Source organism: Camellia sinensis, chromosome 5, assembly GCF_055761805.1.
Source record: "Camellia sinensis isolate YWXY chromosome 5, ASM5576180v1, whole genome shotgun sequence".
Lineage (NCBI taxonomy): Eukaryota > Viridiplantae > Streptophyta > Magnoliopsida > Ericales > Theaceae > Camellia > Camellia sinensis.
Window position 1 is genome coordinate 208,713,625 of NC_138965.1, and position 12,349 is coordinate 208,725,973.

At 40.7% G+C, this 12,349-nt stretch overlaps 1 protein-coding gene across 1 annotated transcript in view; it reads left to right on the top strand.

Annotated features, from left to right (window-relative positions):
- Positions 1–12,349, top strand: part of LOC145792055 (uncharacterized) — a 50,932-nt gene that overhangs the window by 21,929 nt on the left and 16,654 nt on the right. The window contains exon 5 of the mRNA XM_082872537.1: positions 5,716–6,528. Coding sequence (XP_082728663.1) covers positions 5,716–6,528 — 813 coding nt within the window. The remainder of the gene's footprint in view (positions 1–5,715; positions 6,529–12,349) is intronic.

Sequence of the window (12,349 nt, forward strand, 5' to 3'; positions counted from 1 at the left end):
AGAGGACTAAACTCTTTATAAGGAGGGGAGACTGTAACAACCCTCATACTGTTTACCGACTGATGACTGATTGATTACCGATAACCATCGATTACCGTTAAACTGAATTGATTATGACTGATAATTGAACTGATTAAAGTACTGAACTGACTGACTGAAATTGGAAACCAAATTGATTGAGTATATGTTAGTTAAATTGCATTCTATCTGTTTGACTGTATGATTATCTGTTCATGCTTATATGTTTAAACTGCTAATTGAAGGCCATATCGGCGGCCGAATTAGAAACCGATTGATGTTCCATGATCCTCAGAATTAATGTGATTTTATGGTATAATTACCTGAAAATTGATTAGGTATGATTAAATTAGATTAATATTAATCAATTGCATAGTTTGATTTATTTACCATTTTGCCACATAAGTGGTCCACTCAATACAATACACTTGAGCCTCAATATACACCTAGATCAAACATTGCATCAGCTCATTTCTTGTGCTTAACCGACCAAGAGAGGGAGAGGGAGAGAAATTGAGTTCTACCTTGTAAATTGCTTGGAAATTGAAGTGTATTTGCATATTTGAGCTCCCTCACTCCTAATTCTACAAGACTAAGGTAGGACATCCATCTTCTTGTTGTTGTCTTAGAATTAATTCTTGCAAGATTCATGTTTCAATTGTAGAGTTAAGTCTTGTTTTAGTTCATACATGAAGGATAGAACATAATTCATGCATGCATGTTTGAATTGATGAGTTTTGAGTTGAATTCATGGTAAAATTGTACATGCATGTTCATAATTAGGCTTGAGTCCACGAATCCATCATGTTCTTGAAAAAATGAGTCCAGCTAAACAAGCTTTGAAGGTTGAATTTGGTTTGAATCCATGCATGTTTGCATGTTCTTCATATTCTTGAAAATGGGTTTGAATATGGTTTTAATTGACTCACCTTTGGGGCTTGAATTCATAAATTGAGCTTTGAAACTTGTTATACATTGAATTTAGTTATGTTTTCCAGAATTTGGGCCCAAGAGGTCGAGTTTTGAGTGGTAGAATGCTTGGTTTGAGCTTGGGAGGCAGATCTGGAAATTCCAGATTTGGCTTCCTCGCTCGAGCGAAGGATTCCCCGCTCGAGCGAGCACCTTTGTCCAGGGCTCCGCTCGAGCGACCATCGCGCGCAAAATCACAGCATCCAGTAGTTTTACTGTTTTGCAGACCGCTCGAGCGAAGGATTCCTCGCTCGAGCGAAGCCTTTGATTTTGGACTTACGCTCGAGCAGAGAAAGTCCCGCTCGAGCGAGGCTCCTAGTTTCAGCAAACTTTGCAAAATGTTTTCTAAGTGTATTGTTGCATCCTCATCCCATCCTAGGCATTCTTAGGCCTAGTTTAAGACATTTAGATGAGGATATCGTTGTAGAACACACCAAGGCAAATTAGGGATTAAGTTATGATATTTCCCAACTGTGTAGCTTAGTGTGTGTTCAACCTGTGAACTGTGTAGGGTTGGCAACTGGGGAGACACGCTCTAGCATACTGTAGCCCAAACTCTGTGAGTAACAATTGTGTAAAGATATGTTCAGCTGATATCTTTTGAATACTGAACTGAACTGTTTACTGAACTGGTATTACTGAATGAATGTATGTCCTTTATTTCTGAACTGTACTGTGGCATCCTTAGTACCTACTGTTTACTGTTACTGTTACTGTTACAGAGATCTCTGTCGGTTCCCTCGTGGAGCCACTACTGTTTACTGACTGATGGCCATCATTACTGTTCGGTCTTTTAAGACCTACTGTTACTGTTATGCTAATGGATGTACCACATATGACTGTTTACTGTACTGAACAACTGAAATACTGATTGAATTGAACTGTTTTCATTACCGTAAGGACATTCATTCTAAACCTCTTTACGCATTATGTTATTCACTGGGCTTTAGCTCACTGTTTATATATATATGTAGGTGCTCAGCCACCAGATCGGAGCTAGGAGCGTGGGTTAGACTCCAGTTTTGTCAAGCCAGCCTTTGTGCCTCACTGCGAGGTTCCGAGTTGCCATGCTATGGCTTTGGGGTGTTTTGTTTGTTTCCCCCGTCTGTCTCCATACTGTTTGGATTACTGTATAGACTGTCAGTTACTAACTGTACTGTTATCAAGGGATTAGGTCCCTGTACTGTGTGACTGTAAATTTTGTATAGACTGTACTGTTTGTATATGTATGAATGCATGAAAAATCTTTTTGGCATACAGACTGTCACAGCTCATTGGACATTGTTTAATTACTGTATTGGCTTCCGCCAGGCCCTGTACTCTGTTTTACTGTATTACTGTTAAGCAGGCCTTCGGTAATCTCGGATTACTGGCCGGTTACGGTGCTAAACCCATAGGGCCGGGTTTGGGTCGTGACAGAGTGGTATCAGAGCGATACTTAACCACGAGTTATACCGCACACACGTGTCCAAATGAGCTATAGGGTGTCCTAGAAAAGTTATTAGGGCATCTCATGAGCATGATAAGTGTGTGGTTATGCTATGACTGAATGCATGCCAATGTGGTAAACTGTTAAACAAATGACTGCTTATGTTTAAAACTGTTATAACTGCTTATAGTGAAATGGACAATGCAAATGAACCTGAGTCCTCATCTACTGAGGCAAGAATGGAAAGAATGGAAAGAATGATGGAATTGATAACTGCTAGACTTGAACAACAACAGAACCAACCGCCCCCACCTCCTCCTCCTCCGGTACAGCCGGAACCTAATGTGAATGTGAATGATGGGGATATAATTGCTCTTACCCAGAAGTTTAGCAAAATGAAACCGCCATCCTTTCAGGGAGGCCTTGAACCGTTAAAAGCTGAAGCTTGGGTTCTGGAAACAGAAAAACTATTTGAAGTGTTCCCATGTTCAGAAGCGAATAAAGTACTGTTAGCTACCTTCACCTTACAAGAAGAAGCTAGAAGGTGGTGGATGTTGATCCGTGATACAAATACTGTTATGACTTGGACTCAGTTCAAGGAGTCCTTCTTTGAAAAGTATTTCCCTCAGTGTGTCAGGGATAGAAAGGTGACTGAATTTGAACAGCTGAAGCAGGGCACAATGTCCGTTGCCGAATATGAAACGAAATTTACTGAACTTGCCCGTTATGCACCGCATATGGTGGATACTGAGTATAAGAAGGCCAGGAAATTTGAAGGTGGCCTTAATGTTGCAATCCTTGACCGGATAAATGTTTTGAAACTACCGACTTTTGTGGGTGTTCTCGATCGGGCATTGATGGTCGAGTCGAACATTGCAGCAGTGAAACAATCTGAAACACCAACAACTGAATGGCATGGTAAAAGGCAGGGTTTCAAATTCAAGAAAGGCAAGCACAACCCGGCCAACAAGAAACAGAATACGGGGTCGACAACTAGCCCCAGCCAAGGGAGTGGGTTTATACCACCCTGTTCTGAGTGTGGCAAGAAGCACAAAGGGGTTTGTTATAAACTATCTGGAGCCTGTTACAGATGTGGCAAAGTGGGCCACATGGTTAGAGACTGTCCCTCTGCTCCGCAAGTTAGTAGCAAAGCTATACCAAGTGCAGCAGCATCAACTGTAGCACCAAAGCCTAACCCCAGAACTACCGGGAAGGAGCCCATGAGGCAGGGCCGAGTGTTCGCCCTAGTACCGAGAGACGTCCAGAATACCGAGACCGTTGTGTCAGGTATTCTCTCTATTTGTACTCAAAATGCATATGTACTGATTGATTCGGGGTCTACGCATTAATATGTATCGCATGCTTTCTCACGAAAATTGAATAGACCCTTAGAACCTATGAACTATCTGTTAGCTGTATCATCACCCGTAGGGGGATCCATGACATGTGCTTATATGTACCCCGCATGTGAAATTATTGTTGGGGATATGCATCTGTTTATTGATTTACTGCCATTGAACATTGATCATTTTGATGTAATATTGGGGATGGATTGGTTACAAAAATATCATGCCACTATTGACTGTGTGACCAAGCAAGTTGTTTTTCGTCCACCGGGTTTGCCTGAATTTGTGTTTAATGGGAGTGGAGTAGTACCTCCTCCGTATTTGATTTCATCAGTGAAAGCTGTTAAATTAATTAGAAAGGGGTGTAAAGGATATCTGTGTTCTGTACTGACTGTGTCTACTGATGATAATGTTAAAACTGATGTGAATTGCATTCCTATAGTCAGAGAATTCCCAGATGTATTCCCAGATGATCTGCCAGGGGATTTGATTGACAGGGAGATTGAATTCGCGGTTGATGTGATTCCGGGCACACAGCCGATATCGAAAGCTCCTTACAGAATGGCCCCAACTGAACTGAAAGAATTGAAAGTACAACTGCAGGAACTGCTGGATAAGAAGTTTATCAGACCTAGCACTTCGCCATGGGGTGCTCCTGTTTTGTTTGTCAAGAAGAAAGATGGCTCACTGAGACTGTGCATTGATTACCGTGAACTGAATAAGGTAACTGTAAAGAATAAATACCCATTACCGCGTATTGATGATTTATTTGATCAGTTACAGGGTGCACAAGTGTTTTCCAAAATCGATCTTAGATCGGGGTATCATCAACTGAAGGTTAAACCAGAAGACATTGATAAAACTGCTTTTAGAACGAGGTATGGCCATTATGAATTTTTAGTTATGCCATTCGGAGTCACGAATGCCCCTGCTGCTTTTATGGACCTCATGAACAGAATTTTTAAACCATACCTTGATGACTTTATTGTTGTATTTATCGATGACATATTGATTTACTCCAAAAGTATAGAACAGCATGAACATCATCTGAGACTTGCCCTACAAACCTTAAGAGAACAGAAACTGTATGCTAAACTGTCTAAATGTGAATTTTGGCTTGACCATGTTATGTTTCTGGGGCATGTTGTTAGCAAAAATGGAATTTCTGTTGATCCGCAGAAAATTGAAGCTGTAGTGAACTGGCCTAGACCGACAAATGTGACTGAAGTCCGAAGCTTTTTGGGACTGGCTGGATATTACAGAAGATTTGTCAAAGATTTCTCCAAAATTGCCCTACCATTGACTCAGTTAACTCAAAAGGGGACATCATTTGACTGGACTGACCAAAGAGAATCTGCTTTCCAGGAGCTGAAAACTCGATTAGTGACTGCACCAGTTCTTACCTTACCTTCAGGTACGGATGGCTATACTGTATTTAGTAATGCTTCTCATAAGGGTTTGGGGTGTGTTTTAATGCAGAATGGGAGAGTTATTGCTTATGCTTCCCGACAGTTGAGACCACATGAAAAGAACTACCCGACCCATGACCTGGAACTTGCTGCAGTGGTGTTTGCACTGAAAATTTGGCGTCACTATCTGTATGGGGTGACATGTGAAGTATACACCGACCACAAGAGCTTAAAGTATTTCTTCACACAGAAAGAACTGAACATGAGACAGCGGAGATGGCTGGAACTGATTAAAGACTATGACCTACAGATATTGTACCATCCGGGAAAAGCCAATACCGTTGCCGATGCACTGAGCCGGAAATCGATTGGAAACTTAGCATGTTTGCTTACCGGACAGAAAGAGTTGCTTTGTGACCTTGAAAAATCTGAAATTGAAATTGTTTTGAGAGAACAAGGTGGAACCTTAGCTGCTATTTCTGCTCAACCGGCACTGATTGAAGAGATTAAAGAGAAACAGCAACTGGATGACTTCTTGAAGAAGATCATCGAAGAAAGAGAATCTAAACCGAGACCGGGATTCAAATTTGAGAATAATGTACTGAAATTTCGAGAAAGACTGTGTGTACCAAATGGTACTGAACTAAAAAGAAGAGTTCTGCAAGAAGGCCACAATTCGAAATTGTCTATCCATCCGGGGAATACGAAAATGTACCAAGATCTGAAACAGAATTTCTGGTGGCCGGGAATGAAGAAAGAAATTGCTGATTTTGTATCCAAATGTCTTCATTGCCAACAGGTCAAAGCTGAACATCAACGACCTGCCGGACTATTGCAACCCCTACCCATACCAGAGTGGAAATGGGAGCATATCACGATGGATTTTATCGTTGGATTGCCTCGCTCCAGAAAAGGTATGGATTCAATTTGGGTTATTGTTGATAGATTAACCAAATCTGCTCACTTCTTACCTGTCAAGACAATTTATAATGCGGACAAATTGGCCGTTATCTATATTGATGAGATTGTAAGACTGCATGGAGTGCCTGTGTCTATTGTTTCCGACAGGGATTCGAAGTTTACATCAAGGTTTTGGCAAAGTCTACAGACTGCACTAGGTACTGAATTGAGGCTGAGTAGTGCCTATCATCCTCAGACAGATGGCCAGTCAGAAAGGACCATCCAAACTCTGGAGGATTTACTGAGAATGTGTGTCCTTGATTTTCAGGGAGACTGGGAAAGTCATCTGCCATTAGTTGAATTCGCCTACAATAACAGCTACCATTCGAGTATTGGTATGGCGCCCTTCGAGGCATTGTATGGCAGAAAATGTAGATCTCCGATTTGCTGGGCAGAAGTTGGAGATGGGCCTTTGCTTGGGCCCGAGATTGTGTATGAAACAACTGAAAAAGTGAAACTGATACAGCAAAGACTGAAAACTGCACAGAGTAGACAGAAAAGTTATGCAGATGTCAGAAGACGGGACAGAGAGTATGAAGTGGGTGATCACGTTTTTGTGAAAGTGACACCAATGAAGGGCCAGACTCGTTTTGGAGTCAAAGGCAAGTTAGCACCGAGATACGTCGGACCATACGAGATCATTGAGAAAATCAATCCGGTGGCGTATCAAGTTGCGCTTCCTCCTGAAATGGAGCACATGCATAACGTCTTCCACATCTCTATGTTGAGAGACTACCTTCGGGATCCTTTCCATGTAATAGAGCCTACTCGTGTAGTGCTGAGTGATGACTACACTTACGAGGAACGGCCCATACAGATTGTAAACAGACGAATCAAGAAACTGAGGAACAAAGAGATCCCGTTAGTGAAAGTTGACTGGCAAAACCACGGTGGCGTGTATGCCACTTGGGAAAGGGAAGATGACATGGCCAAACGATATCCTGAACTGTTTCCACTGAATCCTGTTTTCTTCCAGAATGAAGGTAACTCGAGTTTAGAGGACTAAACTCTTTATAAGGAGGGGAGACTGTAACAACCCTCATACTGTTTACCGACTGATGACTGATTGATTACCGATAACCATCGATTACCGTTAAACTGAATTGATTATGACTGATAATTGAACTGATTAAAGTACTGAACTGACTGACTGAAATTGGAAACCGAATTGATTGAGTATATGTTAGTTAAATTGCATTCTATCTGTTTGACTGTATGATTATCTGTTCATGCTTATATGTTTAAACTGCTAATTGAAGGCCATATCGGCGGCCGAATTAGAAACCGATTGATGTTCCATGATCCTCAGAATTAATGTGATTTTATGGTATAATTACCTGAAAATTGATTAGGTATGATTAAATTAGATTAATATTAATCAATTGCATAGTTTGATTTATTTACCATTTTGCCACATGAGTGGTCCACTCAATACAATACACTTGAGCCTCAATATACACCTAGATCAAACATTGCATCAGCTCATTTCTTGTGCTTAACCGACCAAGAGAGGGAGAGGGAGAGAAATTGAGTTCTACCTTGTAAATTGCTTGGAAATTGAAGTGTATTTGCATATTTGAGCTCCCTCACTCCTAATTCTACAAGACTAAGGTAGGACATCCATCTTCTTGTTGTTGTCTTAGAATTAATTCTTGCAAGATTCATGTTTCAATTGTAGAGTTAAGTCTTGTTTTAGTTCATACATGAAGGATAGAACATAATTCATGCATGCATGTTTGAATTGATGAGTTTTGAGTTGAATTCATGGTAAAATTGTACATGCATGTTCATAATTAGGCTTGAGTCCACGAATCCATCATGTTCTTGAAAAAATGAGTCCAGCTAAACAAGCTTTGAAGGTTGAATTTGGTTTGAATCCATGCATATTTGCATGTTCTTCATATTCTTGAAAATGGGTTTGAATATGGTTTTAATTGACTCACCTTTGGGGCTTGAATTCATAAATTGAGCTTTGAAACTTGTTATACATTGAATTTAGTTATGTTTTCCAGAATTTGGGCCCAAGAGGTCGAGTTTTGAGTGGTAGAATGCTTGGTTTGAGCTTGGGAGGCAGATCTGGAAATTCCAGATTTGGCTTCCTCGCTCGAGCGAAGGATTCCCCGCTCGAGCGAGCACCTTTGTCCAGGGCTCCGCTCGAGCGACCATCGCGCGCAAAATCACAGCATCCAGTAGTTTTACTGTTTTGCAGACCGCTCGAGCGAAGGATTCCTCGCTCGAGCGAAGCCTTTGATTTTGGACTTACGCTCGAGCAGAGAAAGTCCCGCTCGAGCGAGGCTCCTAGTTTCAGCAAACTTTGCAAAATGTTTTCTAAGTGTATTGTTGCATCCTCATCCCATCCTAGGCATTCTTAGGCCTAGTTTAAGACATTTAGATGAGGATATCGTTGTAGAACACACCAAGGCAAATTAGGGATTAAGTTATGATATTTCCCAACTGTGTAGCTTAGTGTGTGTTCAACCTGTGAACTGTGTAGGGTTGGCAACTGGGGAGACACGCTCTAGCATACTGTAGCCCAAACTCTGTGAGTAACAATTGTGTAAAGATATGTTCAGCTGATATCTTTTGAATACTGAACTGAACTGTTTACTGAACTGGTATTACTGAATGAATGTATGTCCTTTATTTCTGAACTGTACTGTGGCATCCTTAGTACCTACTGTTTACTGTTACTGTTACTGTTACAGAGATCTCTGTCGGTTCCCTCGTGGAGCCACTACTGTTTACTGACTGATGGCCATCATTACTGTTCGGTCTTTTAAGACCTACTGTTACTGTTATGCTAATGGATGTACCACATATGACTGTTTACTGTACTGAACAACTGAAATACTGATTGAATTGAACTGTTTTCATTACCGTAAGGACATTCATTCTAAACCTCTTTACGCATTATGTTATTCACTGGGCTTTAGCTCACTGTTTATATATATATGTAGGTGCTCAGCCACCAGATCGGAGCTAGGAGCGTGGGTTAGACTCCAGTTTTGTCAAGCCAGCCTTTGTGCCTCACTGCGAGGTTCCGAGTTGCCATGCTATGGCTTTGGGGTGTTTTGTTTGTTTCCCCCGTCTGTCTCCATACTGTTTGGATTACTGTATAGACTGTCAGTTACTAACTGTACTGTTATCAAGGGATTAGGTCCCTGTACTGTGTGACTGTAAATTTTGTATAGACTGTACTGTTTGTATATGTATGAATGCATGAAAAATCTTTTTGGCATACAGACTGTCACAGCTCATTGGACATTGTTTAATTACTGTATTGGCTTCCGCCAGGCCCTGTACTCTGTTTTACTGTATTACTGTTAAGCAGACCTTCGGTAATCTCGGATTACTGGCCGGTTACGGTGCTAAACCCATAGGGCCGGGTTTGGGTCGTGACAGATAGAAGGTAGGCCTTCGCGCCTCGCACCCCCCTCTGGTGTTTGTCCGTCGATGGCGGACTGCGGCAAATCTTCGTTGTGCGCCATTGCTTCTAAAGAGAAAAAGTTTGATCAAGAGGTTTTGTTCTGTGTCTTTTTCCCACAAACGACGCCAATTGTACGAGCACGAAATAATTCTTCTCGTATAATCCTGTTGATCAAGTCTGTGCTCCTCCAAACGTCGTCGCTTTACTCCGTGAAAACACAAACATGAGCTAGCCGGCGGGTGTGTGCCGGAAACCCCTCCGATGCCTAAGTCAGCAAAATAGACAAGTAGGCAAAAAGCTGTGTGTCTCCAAGAACCAAAGTTGTGTTACCTCTCCATAGGTGATGTTTGTGAGCTTTTATAGGTTCCGTGTGGCACAATCCAAGTAGGACTCTTACTCCTCCATGTAGAGTTCTCCTAGGATTCATACTTCTGAAAGATAATGCTTATCCTTCAACACCCCCCTCACTGCTTAAACCAAGTGAGATGGTTTTTACCATGGCCGAACTCCAATATGACCGAAATAACATTGCCATGCTAGACTAATTGGAGTGACCGATCTAATTGTTAGTTTCGCTATTCCTCGTTTTTCCCCTACCTCAGCTTCACATGCCAAGACCGAGCTATCCATAGAAGAGTTTAAGCCGAACTAACCCAAAATCAAGACCGGAAAAGGGCTCAGTAAACTTCCTTACTTCTACCTCGGTTTTGTATGCCATGACCGAACTAACCAATTTGGCCGTGGCAACCGAGATAACAACAAGTCCTTCTAAGACCGAGCTAAAAAAAGTCATTTTACTCTGCCTTTCTTACTATGGCCCAAAGCGGCTCATTACCCAATCTCGGCCCAATTTATTCATACAAATTACCCTCTCACCCACAATAAAGAAAATGTGAAGGACCAAACCCTGCAACACAAACTTTTGTCTATTCTTATCTGCAACACTAATTTCCAAAATAAATTTAGGAAAAAATAAAAAACGACTCCACCATACAGAACTCTCGTAGCTATAACCCAATCCTTTTGTTACCATATGATGTTGACCATTGAAGCACCATAAAGTATAAACATACAAGCATGTTCACACTTTACTCTATTTTATTTCTAATCCCTTATGGGGCTTCATGTCAAATTGGGTTGGTAAGAGATACCTATCCTGTGAAAATTTTTTCTAAGTAGGTGTGATAATCACAAAGATCCAATGCAAAATGTCTCAATCGAAATGAAGTTTAGAGGAAAAAAACCAATCTAGTTGAAAGAGATGGCACAGGTCTAAGGATGGCAATGCTTCAAATTCATGCCCAGATAAAATATGATATTAATTAATTTAACTCCTTGAAGAAAAGCCTCACCCCCCACCCAAAAAAAAAAAAAAAAGTTATGATTATTGATATCATCATTTGGCCCGTCAACCCATGACCCGTCCCATTGGACTTTAGCCCGTGTTGGTGATCTAGGTGTTGAAATCGGGCACACCCATTAGCCCAGCTCGTCGGCTTGCTCTCAAGCCAGACCCACCGGCCCGACAAAAAATATAAAAAAATCAATTAAAAAACAAAGGAAAATATTACAATCCAATCTAGAAAAACAAAAACCGAAATAGGCCCAAATCTAGAAAAAGAAAGAAAAAACTACCAAATGTCCCACCAAGGAGACAGGAAGAAGGCCCAAATTTTAGATATCAAAGAAGGCCCATTTAAGAGCCAAATGGCCCATTAACTAGCTGGGAATGTACCTTGTTTAAACATAATCATTGGGCCTTACCTATTGATGGTTGAGAAAGAATAATGACAAGCAACCACTATGAAAGAAGGAATTGAGTAAGGAGTATGTAGCAATGAACACATTATTATCTATGTTTCAAAACCCAAAATATCTCAAATTTCTTATTGAGAGAAGTGAGAGCAAGAAGAATCTTACCTTCACTACATGGCCATGCCCCCCATGTGCCATCCTTTCTGTAAAGAGACAATTAAATAATCAAAGTACAAGTGCCATTGTTTTGACATGAATTGACATTGTTGGGGACAATCTTAAAGTGATAAAAAGAAAATTGTGAAATTTTTAGACATGCCATGGTAGTTGGGGGAAATTTGCAAGCTCTTGGTGGGGTGGCAATTTGTCTCTCACTTTCTTTCTCTCCATCTCGAGTCAGTACGTGATGTGCACCTATTAAATGGAGTGCATCTTGCACATCCCAATATATGATTGTTATGTTGCCACGTCAAAAAGCTAACTACTACTTAATATGATTGGCAGCTGATCACATTGTGTCGTAACTAATTACATAGCTGGATGAGTTATAACACGATATAAATCACGTTATGTAGTAACTAGCTATATACTCTAATGAGTTATGGAATGATATTGTCAGCCGTCACATTGGGACTAGTTTACTCAATAGTCTTGAAATACCATGTGACATTATTCATGTGATTTTTCCAACCATGATGTAGTGAAAAATTTAACAAATAAGACAACGTTGACTTCACATTTGTTAAATAATTGAGAGAATGATTATTCACCTAGTGTGGTTTACTATTGCTTTTTGTACATTAGATCATGGTAGATTACATTTAATCATAATTTTTGAAAGTATGCACAAAAATAAAAAAATAAAGATATTAGTAGGGTTTTCTGGTCATGGAAAAAAAAGGAGAGGGGAGAGGGGGCCAGGAGACACTTTCTGGGTGATTGATCAAATGTCCCTATCTAATGAACCCCACATATCTCAGTCATGTTGTCCTCAATCACTAAGGCTTTTTAGATGCCTATTCCATCTCTCTATGAT